The following is a 14,567-nucleotide window of genomic DNA, read 5'->3' as shown; positions in this document are numbered from 1 at the left end:
AAGTGCTTTTGGAATAAGATAGCCGGCTTTGGATAACAGCTAATTGGTAAAATCACTTAATTCATTTGGGGCTTTTCATGGAATTTGTAGTTGATGTGCAGTTATCAACACACATTATTTAATGCAGAGTAAAACAAGTCCACTGTCCTGTACTACTACTTGTGGCAGGCAAAGGTTCATTATTTTAGGACACAATGAATATGATCAAGTGGTTTTAATTTTTAATTTATTTGAAGATAAAATGTGTAAAAGGAAAAAACAAGCCTTTCAGTTTATTCTGATACTGTGATAGTCTGGACAAAGGTCTAATTACATCATTAGGTTGGTTTAAAGATACATGACTGCTTCATTACTGCCCAACAAGACAAAGGGACACTACTGTGACTGAGGCTGGCTTACCGGAGCCTGGTCCCATCCAATTGAACCAGAGATGTCTTACCTACATGTAAAGGCTGAGGAAGGCCTCCCTCAGTACCCAGTCAAACTTCAACCTTTCTTCACATCCTCAAGTAATGTTTCTCATTTTATTCACACAATTAATTCAAAAACAAAAGTCCGGAATGATCCCAGCAGTTCAGACTCAGCCACGCGCTTTATGGATGTTTTATCACCACCTCTCACCCCCAAAATCTACAAATTCAAGGATAATGATAATTTTACTTTTAATCATCCAGTTCAGTTTTTTTTTTAATTGGAGGAGAAATGAAAGCCTCTGTCTGTGACCGGGTTCATTACTTTAATGATCTCTAACGGTAACTGCCTGAAATGAGACATGACTGCTGACTAACTGACATTTTACTGTAAAAACTGTCCCGTGCTTGACAAAGTGTTAACAACAGATGATTCTTGTCCAGATACAGAGGTTGGGTTCAGCTGGATTCCCGTTTCTCCGAGGCACCTTAGGGTGGAGGGGGAGTGAGGACAGGTCATGGGAAAAGGGGAAGCGGTGTGCCCTTTGCCAGTCTACTGTACCTCAGGTCATCCGTCGCCCAGGCAACCAAAACAAATCCAACTTTGTCACAGTTCCCTCAGAATTTCTATGGGGCTTTGGCCACACCCACCAACGCTGGCCTGAGGGTGCGACCGTGAATCTTGTAGCCCACTTTGGTCACTAAGGCGACGGTGCCCGGCTCCTTGCCCTCGACAGGGGCGTGGAAGAGGGCCTCGTGCTCGTAGGGGTCGAACTTCTGCCCCTCGGGGTTGAGCTTGACCAGGCCGTGCTTGGTGAACACTTTCTGGATCTGGGACTCGGTCATCACCAGGCCGTCGTACAGGCTCTTCAGGTGAGGGTTCTGGCTTGTCACCTCCTCCTTGGGCACGCTCTCTGTGGCCTTCTCCAAGATGTCGGCAACTTCTAGCAGGTCCTTGCAGAAGCCCTGGATTCCTGGTGATTTAACGAAAAACATTAGTCAACAGTGCAAATACAAGTTGTGTGTCACTAAGAAACAATTAAGTAATGCTAAATGTAGATATCTAGTGGTTGGACTACATGGATGCAGCTGCAATAGAATATTTAGTAGGAAAATAGGATCCATCACTGGAGGAGTTTGTTATTGTGGAAATCTTGGGGTAACTGAAGAATTTACAGTATGTTTACCGTATAATTTTGCGTCCTCTATCATCTTCTGACTCCGTGTCCTGAGGTTCTCCGTGTCAGCTAAGGCCCGCTTGTACTTATCCTGGAAAGAATTCGCGGAAACGCAAGTCAAAGTTTAAAAAAAAATCTTTACTCAGGACCAGGAGCCAAACCCCCTCGTCTCTGTTTCAGACTTACTGTCATTCCCCTGAGCTGCTCCTCCAGCAGGGCCTTCTCCTCCGTCAAGGCTTTCTCTGCTGCACTCTGCTCCGGCTTCTCTGCCGCATCCTCCTCCGACCTGGCGCCACTCTTCTGCTGGGTCGCTGCACATAAATATCGCTGGGACCCTCTGTTGTGGAAAGGTCACACAGTAGGTCGTTAGTCTGGGGCTGCTGGCTGCCACCTCACCTAACCAGGCTCTGCACCCATAGTCAACTGCATAATCTCCCAGGATTAAAAGTTTGTTATGGCCAAGTATCTCTTCAGGATCTAGAATGTTGTATTTCCAAAAGGAAAAAGGGCGACTGACTTAAACTGATCTAAACAGTGGATAAGCTCAAATCGCAAAGAATTCTAGCTTTTATAATGTGAATATTCTGTTTTCTGGCATTTTATAAACAGTTCTAGGAGAACGTAATGGGACTGTCCCTCAATCTTCATACACAATTATTAATATTTCCATGAATTAAAATACACAGGTAGAATTCTATTACATCTCCTTCAACATGCTGTACCTGATCAACTGCAATTAATAGAACTACGTGCATGGAGGGTAATAAGTATAACTAATAGATATTGTAAACAGCATCTTAACCCAGCTGTCCCCCTAAGAGATTCTACACACTGTCTGTACTGTGAATGTTATTTAACCTCTGCTAGTTGATGGGATCAGACAACTATTAAGAATGTTATGCAACTAGCCTGAATGTCATTCAATAGTCAATGTACCCTTGCGATCATCGTACTTAGCACAGTAGCACACTTCCATTCACACTTCGTTCACTTGAACTCGTATGACACTTCAGGCAAGAGTGTCGCCTTATGTCATCATCATCATCATCATCCCCCAGTTCTCGCAGTGACATGCTAACAGCTAGCATACCCTACCCTGCTGTATCTGAGCCATGTCCTACACACACACTACAAAAACCCTTTCACACAGACTTACACACGTCTCTTATATGGGTCTAAGTATGTGTTTGAGCGCGGTCCGTTAGGAAAGCTAACGCTGCTAGCCGGGTACACAGCCAGGACACAACAGGACTTTAGCACCGCCCGCCGGAGTTAACTCGCCGTTTCTGTCTATGCGAACAAACACAACGCCATTTACCGTATCAACGCGGGCGAGGCTACTAGAGAGTAGCTCTGTCTCACTGCTCGAACACACCAGCTCGCCATTTCCTCAGCAGCACCAGGTACAATCTATGGGTACAACCTCCTTCCGACACACGTTGATGCGACTACCTACCGAGCTGTCAGCAGCGTGCGGATTAAGCCAATACGAAGTCAGAGTGTAGGACACCGCTCGCAGCCGTCCAATCAGATTTAGAGAAGAGCCTGACGCGGGTGGTAGTTCGGTTGAGGTGAAGTTAAAGGTGAAAGAGACGCATGTGACCAAGGACAACTTCAAAAATGTTTATCAAACAGAAGGCTACTCATCCTCTGGTTGTTGAACTCAGACTGTGGATCAGTTATATTATGTTATAGAGTTTTGTTTCTTGGTTTGTAGTTTATCTATCTATCTATCTATCTATCTATCTATCTATCTATCTATCTATCTATCTATCTATCTATCTATCTATCTATCTATCTATCTATCTATCTATCTATCTATCTATCTATCTATCTATCTATCTATCTATCTATCTATCTATCTATCTATCTATCTATCTATCTATCTATCTATCTATCTACAAACAGGTGACATAGACTACACAGAAAACACAGGCCCCACAGAAAACATTGATTTCATCTGTGATTTCTAACACATTTCACTGATACTCAGAGGCTACATCGCTGCAGCAGTGTATGTGGAAACGACAGGCCTAACATGTGACCTGTCATTATGGTTGCAAATTTTAATTTAAGATTATGATGATTAAATCCACCCCGAAAAAACTTATTTATAAAACCCCAACCTGAACTGAACTAGAATTTCAGGCTAGGTGATTTTCAACACGGTTGTTGGATCGCCACTTCCTTTCTAATTTTCTTGAATTAAAGTTAAAATTCATGAAAAAAATGCATCTATCTATATCTCATATGTCTTCATTTAGTTCGTCTTCAGACAGAACGTCATCAGTCAGATCCCAGGTCTGGAGATTCTGGATGACACAGAGGTCCTGGAGAAGGAGAGAGCCCAGGCTTGGAAAACCTACAGGCTGCAGCAGAGCAGCTAGGGCAGCAGGAAGAGGAAGGAGGACTCCTCCAGGAAACACACGGACATGCAGAAAAAGTCTCATACGATAATAAGACAATAACACAGACTTGTAGGTTTATGATCCCTTTACCAAGAGTCACAGCTTTAGTGTAACACTGACAACCCTATCATACACTGTACACTGTGAGCTCTGTGGGTGCTTGTAGTCACAGCAACACAATGTTTACACTCTTTATTCAGATGTGAAAGCCAAGTTTAATAAAGTTATCAAATTAAAAATGAAAAAATCCCACTGTTATTTGAATATTTTTCTACCATAACTCCTCCTGCCTTTATATACGTGTGTGTGTTGTACATGCTGCAGTCTATAGTCTTACCCCTAGGGGTCAGCAGAGTCAAATAGGAAGCTGCAAGATACTGTCTCATAAACTGAACCTAATCAGTGTCAATTTATGGAATTTATGGGATTAATTTGATTCTAATTCTTAAGACACTATTCAGAAACAATAAAAGTGAGTGCGAAAACAAAGGATTTGTTTATAAAGTTTAAATGACAGTTTTAAGATGAGGGTCAGACTCTTCTACAGGATGCATTGTGGGAGATAAAAGGTGTAATACTGGACCAGAAGCTAAGTCCTGACTTATTTTCCAACATGTATACTTTGCTTATACTGAAGTCTCAATAGTTGGTCAAAATAATTCACTGGAGATGGTCAGAGTTCAATGCAGTAGAGTTTATTTTTCTTTACAAGATGTAAACCTGAGCTGTTTCCAGAACCCAAGTGAAGACTGGGCTTCAAACCCTCTGCTCATCCTTGTCTCGCTGTTGCCCGTTCAACCAATCAGGAGGTGAATCTCTCCATCTCCTGATTGGTTCAAAACTTCTGATTAGTCCCGAACCTAATGGTGTCATACTTTCCCAAGTTTACTTTGTGTCCCCCTACAGTTAGGTCAGGGATCGATTCTAATGGTGAATTCAAGTTGTGGTTGTTGGTCTAACTTTGACACCAATATAAATCTTGGAGTTGTGGAGGCCTCTGTTTCAGGCCTTACTCGATTAAGAAGGTCCTGTCTCCAGACTCCATTCGATTAGGGCGATGTCTATCTGCATTTTTTGTAATGATTAGATTTCCACACACTTAATATAGGTTAAAAAACAATGATTCCAGTCAGGACGCATACATTATTACATTTCTTTATGTTGGATATATGGTGCTGTCTGATGAAAGCTTTCAGTTGCAACCAGAAATCTGTTTTACATGGGCTTGACCTGTGCAGTGGGTCTTTGTCATTCCCTTAGTATAAGTATATATATAAGTGTATATAATCAGCTGCTACATTATTAACCTGCCTAGCAACTAATTACATTTTCCCTCCGATGGAGACTCTCCCTGTGTCTGGTGTTAATTAGACATTCTTCCCAGGCTGCATAAAGTACCTGATGCTCTTTATACACAGACGCACAGTTTAAGTATATAAGCACACAAAGGCTAGTTTTTCTACAACATCATTCATTGTTATGGTTTAACTACGTACAGTGATAGAGGTGTGTATATTTGCAGACATGAAACATTAGCACATGTAATGAAAGTTTAATTCAAATTTTTAAAACTCAGTTTTTCTTTTCTTGTCAGAACCTTTTTCCTCCTTGTGGAAAACTTTCCCATCAGCCTTTGCTTTCCACTTCAAGGTGACGCCACTCAGTCCGTTCTCCTTCAATCTGTCCTGGAGCTGAAAAACAGAAATGGAGACTATTTGAAATACTTTTAACAGATTCCTTTGTTCTCTACGACAAAGAGTTATGTGTTTTTAGTCAATTGAATTATATTTATATAGCGTATATATCACAATATATCATCTCAAGGAATGTTACATAGAAAGTCAAGACTTTAAAATGTACAGAGAAACCCAACAGTTCCCACAATGAGCAGCACTTTGGAGACTCTGGAGAAAAAACTCCCTCATCAACTGGAAGAAACTTCTGGAACCAGACCAACCCAGTCTCATCAGAAAACGTTCAGTGGCAACGTTGGTCCACTTGGAACAACGTTACCGTCTCACAATCTGGCCTCTCAGAGTGTGAGATGGTAACATTTTGTCCTCCCATTGTTTTGCATTGGCGTGTTCTCACGTCACGTGACTCACAAGCTCCCGTCTGCGGAGAGGAAAACATGGCGGATATTCCTTGTTTTTTCAGATCAAAATATAATTTTGTAACTTAGTTTGGGCATAAAAATTAATTCTGACACCATTTCTAGCGAGAAATGTGCTCTTTGCTTCCACAGTCTTCAGCCAGTTCGTGCTTATGATAAATACTTTAATAGTTATTAGAATGTTTTTAGCGTTGCTATGAGGGTTGCTATGACGCTCTCATGCGGAAGACCAGGTCACAGCGTGGTGTTAAAATCACTGTCCCTGCGTGGTGTCCTTCAGTGATCGTGAATGTTATTCATGTTATATAATATTAATATTTGAGGATGGATTACACCTCCGTCATAGCTGGAGCGCTTCCTTCTGTCAGGTAAGTAGTTTATTGTTTTTAAAGATTGTTACGATCTAGGTTTACAGTCCGAGTGCTGAGACAGCGGATGCGGAGTCTGTTGATACACACAATGGATGCTATTCTTCAGCTAATACGCCATTGTTAGCCACATGCTACAGCCCACGGTAGCCTGTGCTACCTAGCCTGTGCTACCTGGGAGGTGAATACATGGTTGTGGAAACCAGTTCAAGATGCTTAGCTCATCATTGAGGGACGCTACAATATAAATATAAACATGAATTTGATTTATGAATGCTTTAGATTAATAAGGAGTGTATTTCTCTACCATTACTCCACAATATTAGGTCAATTTGGTTTAATGTATAGTATGCAATATGACAATAATGTTTCCATGTTATGGAGTTGCGATTCATTTTATAAAACAATTGCTATGTTCTGTTTTTTAATCAAGGAGGATCCAAGTGAAGCGACAGGAGTTTCATTAACGTCAATAACTTGGACGACCAGTTTGTTTTGCTTGATGAAGAGCAGGAAGGGCAGCCTGGAGAGAAAGAGAAGCCGGGTTGAGCCCACTACCATCATCCACGTACCACGAGGAAGATGAGGGAGAGAAATGATCCTACCATTAAAGAGGTACTTTTAAGTTACATACCAGAAACACCATTTTATATAATGTGCCAAATATACATTTTTATTGAATCCCCAAAGTACGCTTGCTGAAATACAAGTTAATATCACACTGAAAGAAGTTTGATCAATCATGCTTCCCTGCTGTGATTGTTTAACTGGGAAAACAACTTTTTCCACAGGAAGGCAAGTCAATTTAAAGAATACATGTGCAAAGTTTTCCTCTGTTATGTATAATGATGACCCCCATCAAACATAATGTTAGCAATCTTTACACCTTTTAATTCATACTGATTATTTCTGTCTACATGTGTGAATTTGCCTTCATTAGTTTCAGAAAAGAGCGATGATGTATCGGTCAGTGGGCGGCAGCACGAGACTCCGCAAACTAGTCTGTAAGCAAAGTAGACGAAGGCATCGAGGTTGCGGCCTGCCATCATTGTTATTTTGCTTAAGGGACTGAATATGTATCATGTAGAAATATTAGCATTTCCCTTATATCTACCAAAACTGCTTGTTTCACAGACTGCAGTTTTGTTTTGATCCGATGTGGTGTGCAAATACAACCGTATCTGCAATGGGTTGTGGGGCATTAACATTTGTAACTCTAATTTTGTTTTGACAGACTGTGAAAAGAGCGTTGAGAACATCACCACTCTACAGGAAGACACAGTCCAGTAATGGGTGTCAGAAGTTCAGTAGTGAACGACAGGTACTGTGGAAAAATGTGTGTCATTGTTGTACAATGTCCTTTGACTCTGTTTACACAAGGTTAACACAAAAAGGTTTGATTGTAATCTGATATTGGTATGAATTCATGTTATTCTCCTCTTCACAAGAAACAAACAATCCAAATTACCTGCAGAACGCCCTTGATGGAGGCTTCAGCTTCATCGTCAGACTGGCGAGACAGCAAGATGCCAACTTTGATGCCAATTTATTTGGGTAACATTCTGTGACCAAATGTATAGATAACTTTTTGTAGATTGTAAAAAACGATAACCCATTTATTAAAAAAAAACTACACTAGAATTACCGCACTGCGTTGTATGACTCCGCTAACCAGTGCAGTGTCCGTCTACATATTTCTACATATTTTCTCTCATATAAATGACACTGTAATCTCTTGACAACTGAAACCATAAGATGAGGTCAGTGTGGCCTTGACCTTTTGACTTTAAGACAAATACACAGTTAGACAATCCGAAAACATACAGTAATGCCTCGGACGACTCGCTATTGCAGAGGCATTAAAACGTTAGTGTAGTAGATTGGATTTTATTGGTGTTCCATTGGACATCTTGTATGGGTACACCAAAAAATATATTTGGTTTCACATTCTAGATGTCAATAAGCAGAGACATCAACTCAGGAAAAAGATTTCTGTAGAAAAGAAAGCCCTGTATGTGTGTATGTATACGCACTATTGAGACGTTTTGTTTTTTATCATATATTCTCAGGCAGCACTGAGGTATTGACTGAGACGGGACGTGAGGGCCTACTCTGCGTGCTCAGAGTTCAAGCCCAGCAGGCTGCAGCGGGCCTGACATATTCCGGAACAGCAGCACAGTCTTTGGATGACTCCTCTGAAGAGGAAAACATGGCGAGGTACTTCTCCACTGATGAAGAACTGTGAGGGCTGTGATTAGCTACACTCTCTTGCTACAAGGCTACTCTTGCTACTCCCTGGCAGCCTTAGGAAGGCATTGGCTTGCTGTTGGGTAGCTGTTAGCTTCAGCATTTTTTGTTTTTAGCGGCCTGTCTGACGTTTATGTTTATAAAAAAATCAGAGGGAAACATCTTCATAATTTAACCCTATGGTTTGTTTGTGTGTCCTTCAGTTCTTCTCAAGAGAAGCAGTACAGGTGTGCCTCAGCTCCACGGTCCCTCCTGCAGCGTCCGCTCCTGATGCTAACGTCATGTCTCCATCACACCAAGCAGCAGACCTGGATTGACAGACCTTTCTCCAGAGCTGCCCCCTCCCTCTGAAACCCCCCTCTCCAAAACACTATTTGTGTCGTTTTTAAAGTCTTATTTGCATGAGAATTGTTGATCATAACATTTCCAGCAGATGCCTTAAAGTAATGTTTGTGTACAATAAATTACATTGATCATAACATATTGGTATTTCCTTGCACTTCTACACCATGATATTGGCAGATAAGATGCTGATTACATTAAAGCAGTGAATGCTCTGCTTTAAGCAACATAAACACACAATTATCCAATGGATCTGAAGTAGAATGGGCCCATTACATTCTTTAGAGAATGCCTCAGTTATTGAAGTCAGAAAATAGCATTCTTTATCTGAGGTTCCAGTCATTTGTAGTCACAGCAAAGCACACAGCTCTGGTTGTCTAGGGACACCCATATCATATTGTTTAAGATGTGTAACATCAAGTTTGTGTATCAGTCCAAAATACACTAAAATTAGGTGACCCAGATGTTTCACAATGCAATCTGATAAGGTCTTATGAGAAACACACTTAACATTAAAGAAATGAACACAGAGGTTAGCAATAGATGTTTGACTCAAATCAGTAGCTGGTAATCGGCAGCCTGACTTATTCAAACACATTAATACTACAATGAATGAGGCAAGTGTTATCTATCAGAAATCATTTCTGGGACATTCATTTAAAAGATCTCAAGTATAAGCAAATGTGTTCTAAAATTGGTTTACATCCAAGTGTGAGGCTGTCCTAGCACATGGAAATAAGATATATGTATATATTGTTTGTATGAGTTGTCCCTCAGTGAAGTACTTGCACTTCTGGAAAAGCTCTATATAAATAAGATGTATTAATGTTTATACATTGCCCACTAGTATATGTTTTCCTAAAAGTCACTGTAGATACAGAAACAACAGTATGGTTCAGGTGACAGTGAGTGGAATGTGAAGGTCATTTCCATGAGCTCAAGAGAAACCTAATGTGACGATATAGTTGATTTCTGATAGATAACCCTCCTCATTCATTGTAGTATTAATGTGTTTGAATAAGTCAGGCTGCCGATTACCAGCTACTGATTTGAGTCAAACATCTATTGCTAACCTCTGTGTTCATTTCTTTAATGTTAAGAATGTTTCTCATAAGACCTTATCAGATTTTATTGTGAAACATCTGGGTCACCTAATTTTAGTGTATTTTGGACTGAGACACAAACTTGATGTTACACATCTTAAACAATATGATATGGGTGTCCCTAGACAACCAGACCTGTGTGCTTTGCTGTGACTACAAATGACTGGAACCTCAGATAAAGAATGCTATTTTCTGACTTCAATAACTGAGGCATTCTCTAAAGAATGTAATGGGCCCATTCTACTTCAGATCCATTGGATCATTGTGTGTTTATGTTGCTTAAAGCAGAGCATTCACTGCTTTAATGTAATCAGCATCTTATCTGCCAATATCATGGTGTAGAAGTGCAAGGAAATACGAATATGTTATGATCAATGTAATTTATTGTACACAAACATTACTTTAAGGCATCTGCTGGAAATGTTATGATCAACAATTCTCATGCAAATAAGACTTTAAAAACGACACAAATAGTGTTTTGGAGAGGGGGGTTTCAGAGGGAGGGGGCAGCTCTGGAGAAAGGTCTGTCAATCCAGGTCTGCTGCTTGGTGTGATGGAGACATGACGTTAGCATCAGGAGCGGAGGCTGCAGGAGGGACCGTGGAGCTGAGGCACACCTGTACTGCTTCTCTTGAGAAAAACTGAAGGACACACAAACAAACCATAGGGTTAAATTATGAAGATGTTTCCCTCTGATTTTTTTAAAAACATAAACGTCAGACAGGCCGCTAAAAACAAAAAATGCTGAAGCTAACAGCTACCCAACAGCAAGCTAATGCCTTCCTAAGGCTGCCAGGGAGTAGCAAGAGTAGCCTTGTAGCAAGAGAGTGTAGCTAATCACAGCCCTCACAGTTCTTCATCAGTGGAGAAGTACCTCGCCATGTTTTCCTCTTCAGAGGAGTCATCCAAAGACTGTGCTGCTGTTCCGGAATATGTCAGGCCCGCTGCAGCCTGCTGGGCTTGAACTCTGAGCACGCAGAGTAGGCCCTCACGTCCCGTCTCAGTCAATACCTCAGTGCTGCCTGAGAATATATGATAAAAAACAAAATGTCTCAATAGTGCGTATACAAACACACATACAGGGCTTTCTTTTCTACAGAAATCTTTTTCCTGAGTTGATGTCTCTGCTTATTGACATCTAGAATGTGAAACCAAATATATTTTTTGGTGTACCCATACAAGATGTCCAATGGAACACCAATAAAATCCAATCTACTACACTAACGTTTTAATGCCTCTGCAATAGCGAGTCGTCCGAGGCATTACTGTATGTTTTCGGATTGTCTAACTGTGTATTTGTCTTAAAGTCAAAAGGACAAGGCCACACTGACCTCATCTTATGGTTTCAGTTGTCAAGAGATTACAGTGTCATTTATATGAGAGAAAATATGTAGAAATATGTAGACGGACACTGCACTGGTTAGCGGAGTCATACAACGCAGTGCGGTAATTCTAGTGTAGTTTTTTTTTAATAAATGGGTTATCGTTTTTTACAATCTACAAAAAGTTATCTATACATTTGGTCACAGAATGTTACCCAAATAAATTGGCATCAAAGTTGGCATCTTGCTGTCTCGCCAGTCTGACGATGAAGCTGAAGCCTCCATCAAGGGCGTTCTGCAGGTAATTTGGATTGTTTGTTTCTTGTGAAGAGGAGAATAACATGAATTCATACCAATATCAGATTACAATCAAACCTTTTTGTGTTAACCTTGTGTAAACAGAGTCAAAGGACATTGTACAACAATGACACACATTTTTCCACAGTACCTGTCGTTCACTACTGAACTTCTGACACCCATTACTGGACTGTGTCTTCCTGTAGAGTGGTGATGTTCTCAACGCTCTTTTCACAGTCTGTCAAAACAAAATTAGAGTTACAAATGTTAATGCCCCACAACCCATTGCAGATACGGTTGTATTTGCACACCACATCGGATCAAAACAAAACTGCAGTCTGTGAAACAAGCAGTTTTGGTAGATATAAGGGAAATGCTAATATTTCTACATGATACATATTCAGTCCCTTAAGCAAAATAACAATGATGGCAGGCCGCAACCTCGATGCCTTCGTCTACTTTGCTTACAGACTAGTTTGCGGAGTCTCGTGCTGCCGCCCACTGACCGATACATCATCGCTCTTTTCTGAAACTAATGAAGGCAAATTCACACATGTAGACAGAAATAATCAGTATGAATTAAAAGGTGTAAAGATTGCTAACATTATGTTTGATGGGGGTCATCATTATACATAACAGAGGAAAACTTTGCACATGTATTCTTTAAATTGACTTGCCTTCCTGTGGAAAAAGTTGTTTTCCCAGTTAAACAATCACAGCAGGGAAGCATGATTGATCAAACTTCTTTCAGTGTGATATTAACTTGTATTTCAGCAAGCGTACTTTGGGGATTCAATAAAAATGTATATTTGGCACATTATATAAAATGGTGTTTCTGGTATGTAACTTAAAAGTACCTCTTTAATGGTAGGATCATTTCTCTCCCTCATCTTCCTCGTGGTACGTGGATGATGGTAGTGGGCTCAACCCGGCTTCTCTTTCTCTCCAGGCTGCCCTTCCTGCTCTTCATCAAGCAAAACAAACTGGTCGGTCCAAGTTATTGACGTTAATGAAACTCCTGTCGCTTCACTTGGATCCTCCTTGATTAAAAAACAGAACATAGCAATTGTTTTATAAAATGAATCGCAACTCCATAACATGGAAACATCATTGTCATATTGCATACTATACATTAAACCAAATTGACCTAATATTGTGGAGTAATGGTAGAGAAATACACTCCTTATTAATCTAAAGCATTCATAAATCAAATTCATGTTTATATTTATATTGTAGCGTCCCTCAATGATGAGCTAAGCATCTTGAACTGGTTTCCACAACCATGTATTCACCTCCCAGGTAGCACAGGCTAGGTAGCACAGGCTACCGTGGGCTGTAGCATGTGGCTAACAATGGCGTATTAGCTGAAGAATAGCATCCATTGTGTGTATCAACGGACTCCGCATCCGCTGTCTCAGCACTCGGACTGTAAACCTAGATCGTAACGATCTTTAAAAACAATAAACTACTTACCTGACAGAAGGAAGCGCTCCAGCTATGACGGAGCGCTGAGTTAAATGGACCGAATGTTTTGTTTACAAGCCACACGTCATGTCCGCTCGAGCTCTCGGTCCGTCGGCGAACTCGGACCTGCCTCTGTATGAACAGACTCGCAGGATCCTTCGCATTAGAGGTGTAATCCATCCTCAAATATTAATATTATATAACATGAATAACATTCACGATCACTGAAGGACACCACGCAGGGACGGTGATTTTAACACCACGCTGTGACCTGGTCTTCCGCATGAGAGCGTCATAGCAACCCTCATAGCAACGCTAAAAAACATTCTAATAACTATTCAAATATTTATCATAAGCACGAACTGGCTGAAGACTGTGGAAGCAAAGAGCACATTTTTCGCTAGAAATGGTGTCAGAATGATTTTTTATGCCCAAACTAAGTTACAAAATTATATTTTGATCTTAAAAAACAAGGAAAATCCGCCATGTTTTCCTCTCCGCAGACGGGAGCTTGTGAGTCACGTGACGTTAGAACACGCCAATGCAAAACAATGGGAGGACAAAATGTTACCATCTCACACTCTGAGAGGCCAGATTGTGAGATGGTAACGTCGTTCCAAGTGGACCAACGTTGCCACTGAACGTTTTCTGATGAGACTGGGTTGACCAGACTCAATGTAGGCAAGAAGGAGAGGGGGGTGTATAAGAGGGAAGAGAAGAGAGAGACAAACAAGACTGATAATTATGAATTTTTCGTGGCAGGAGCTTTAACTGCTCAGCTACCAAGATATTTGTCTGCTGGAAGTTTGTATTTGTTGATCGTCACATAGCAATCATGCTAAAATTATGATTCATGTTTCCTGGTCTCAAATACAAAACTGCAGATCTATATTAGCAATACCTGGAAGAATAATCGTCAAAAAAATTAAAGGATTATGATTATAACTCTTCCTTGGACCTTTCTAAGATGGCGCCGCGTAAGGCTGCTTCGGTGATTTGGTGCGCGATGTTTTGTCTTGTTTTGTTAGTTAATTCAGTTTTCTGCTTAAAAACCGGGGGCTCTTTCACCAGAGAGATGCTCATGTACATCAGGGACATAACTCCTGATAATTTATTACCGACTTTTATAGCCTCATCTATCGATATTTTTGACATTTTGGACACCTCTCAGCCAATGACTCTGCCTCTGTCTGGAGAGGGCTTAAGGCCTAATTATAGTCCTGCGACTGCAACCGCGGAAGGCCACGCAGCTGCATCGACGACTCGTTTTGGTTTATACTTCTTTCAAAGACAAAACACACAAAGAAGAGACGTC

At 40.8% G+C, this 14,567-nt stretch overlaps 1 protein-coding gene and 2 long non-coding RNA genes across 4 annotated transcripts; 1 reads left to right on the top strand and 2 right to left on the bottom strand.

Moving 5' to 3' along the window:
- Positions 1-209: 209 nt before the first annotated feature.
- Positions 210-3,067, bottom strand: grpel1 (GrpE-like 1, mitochondrial). The gene is made up of 4 exons (XM_062383964.1): positions 2,907-3,067; positions 1,775-1,925; positions 1,598-1,679; positions 210-1,384 (listed from the first exon to the last, which is right to left on the bottom strand). The coding sequence occupies exons 1-4, from the start codon at positions 2,972-2,974 to the stop codon at positions 1,038-1,040; spliced, it is 648 nt and encodes a 215-aa protein (XP_062239948.1). The 5' UTR covers positions 2,975-3,067; the 3' UTR covers positions 210-1,037.
- A 3,738-nt stretch (positions 3,068-6,805) lies between these two features.
- Positions 6,806-9,181, top strand: LOC133950068 (uncharacterized). Its single transcript, XR_009920225.1, has 4 exons — positions 6,806-7,092; positions 7,712-7,798; positions 8,547-8,694; positions 8,928-9,181. It is a non-coding gene; the product is annotated as an uncharacterized LOC133950068 (long non-coding RNA).
- A 1,709-nt stretch (positions 9,182-10,890) lies between these two features.
- LOC133950099 (uncharacterized) lies at positions 10,891-13,328 on the bottom strand. Of its 2 annotated transcripts, none has more exons than XR_009920226.1 (4): positions 13,262-13,328; positions 12,646-12,828; positions 11,940-12,026; positions 10,891-11,191 (listed from the first exon to the last, which is right to left on the bottom strand). It is a non-coding gene; the product is annotated as an uncharacterized LOC133950099 (long non-coding RNA). The 2 variants fall into 2 exon arrangements; XR_009920227.1 differs by lacking the exon at positions 10,891-11,191 and adding an exon at positions 11,727-11,812.
- Positions 13,329-14,567: the final 1,239 nt, after the last annotated feature.

The sequence above is a fragment of the Platichthys flesus genome, chromosome 24 (assembly GCF_949316205.1).
Source record: "Platichthys flesus chromosome 24, fPlaFle2.1, whole genome shotgun sequence".
Lineage (NCBI taxonomy): Eukaryota > Metazoa > Chordata > Actinopteri > Pleuronectiformes > Pleuronectidae > Platichthys > Platichthys flesus.
This window is presented reverse-complemented; position numbering and strand designations above follow the sequence as displayed.

Excerpts from the sequence above, each read along its gene's own strand:
- grpel1 (XM_062383964.1), bottom strand. The coding sequence starts at position 2,974 with ATGGCGAGCTGGTGTGTTCGAGCAGTGAGACAGAGCTACTCTCTAGTA. Across the intron at positions 1,926-2,906 it reads GCCTCGCCCGCGTTGATACG|AGGGTCCCAGCGATATTTAT; the intron begins GTAAATGGCGTT and ends TTTCCACAACAG. Across the intron at positions 1,385-1,597 it reads AGAGGACGCAAAATTATACG|GAATCCAGGGCTTCTGCAAG; the intron begins GTAAACATACTG and ends TTAAATCACCAG.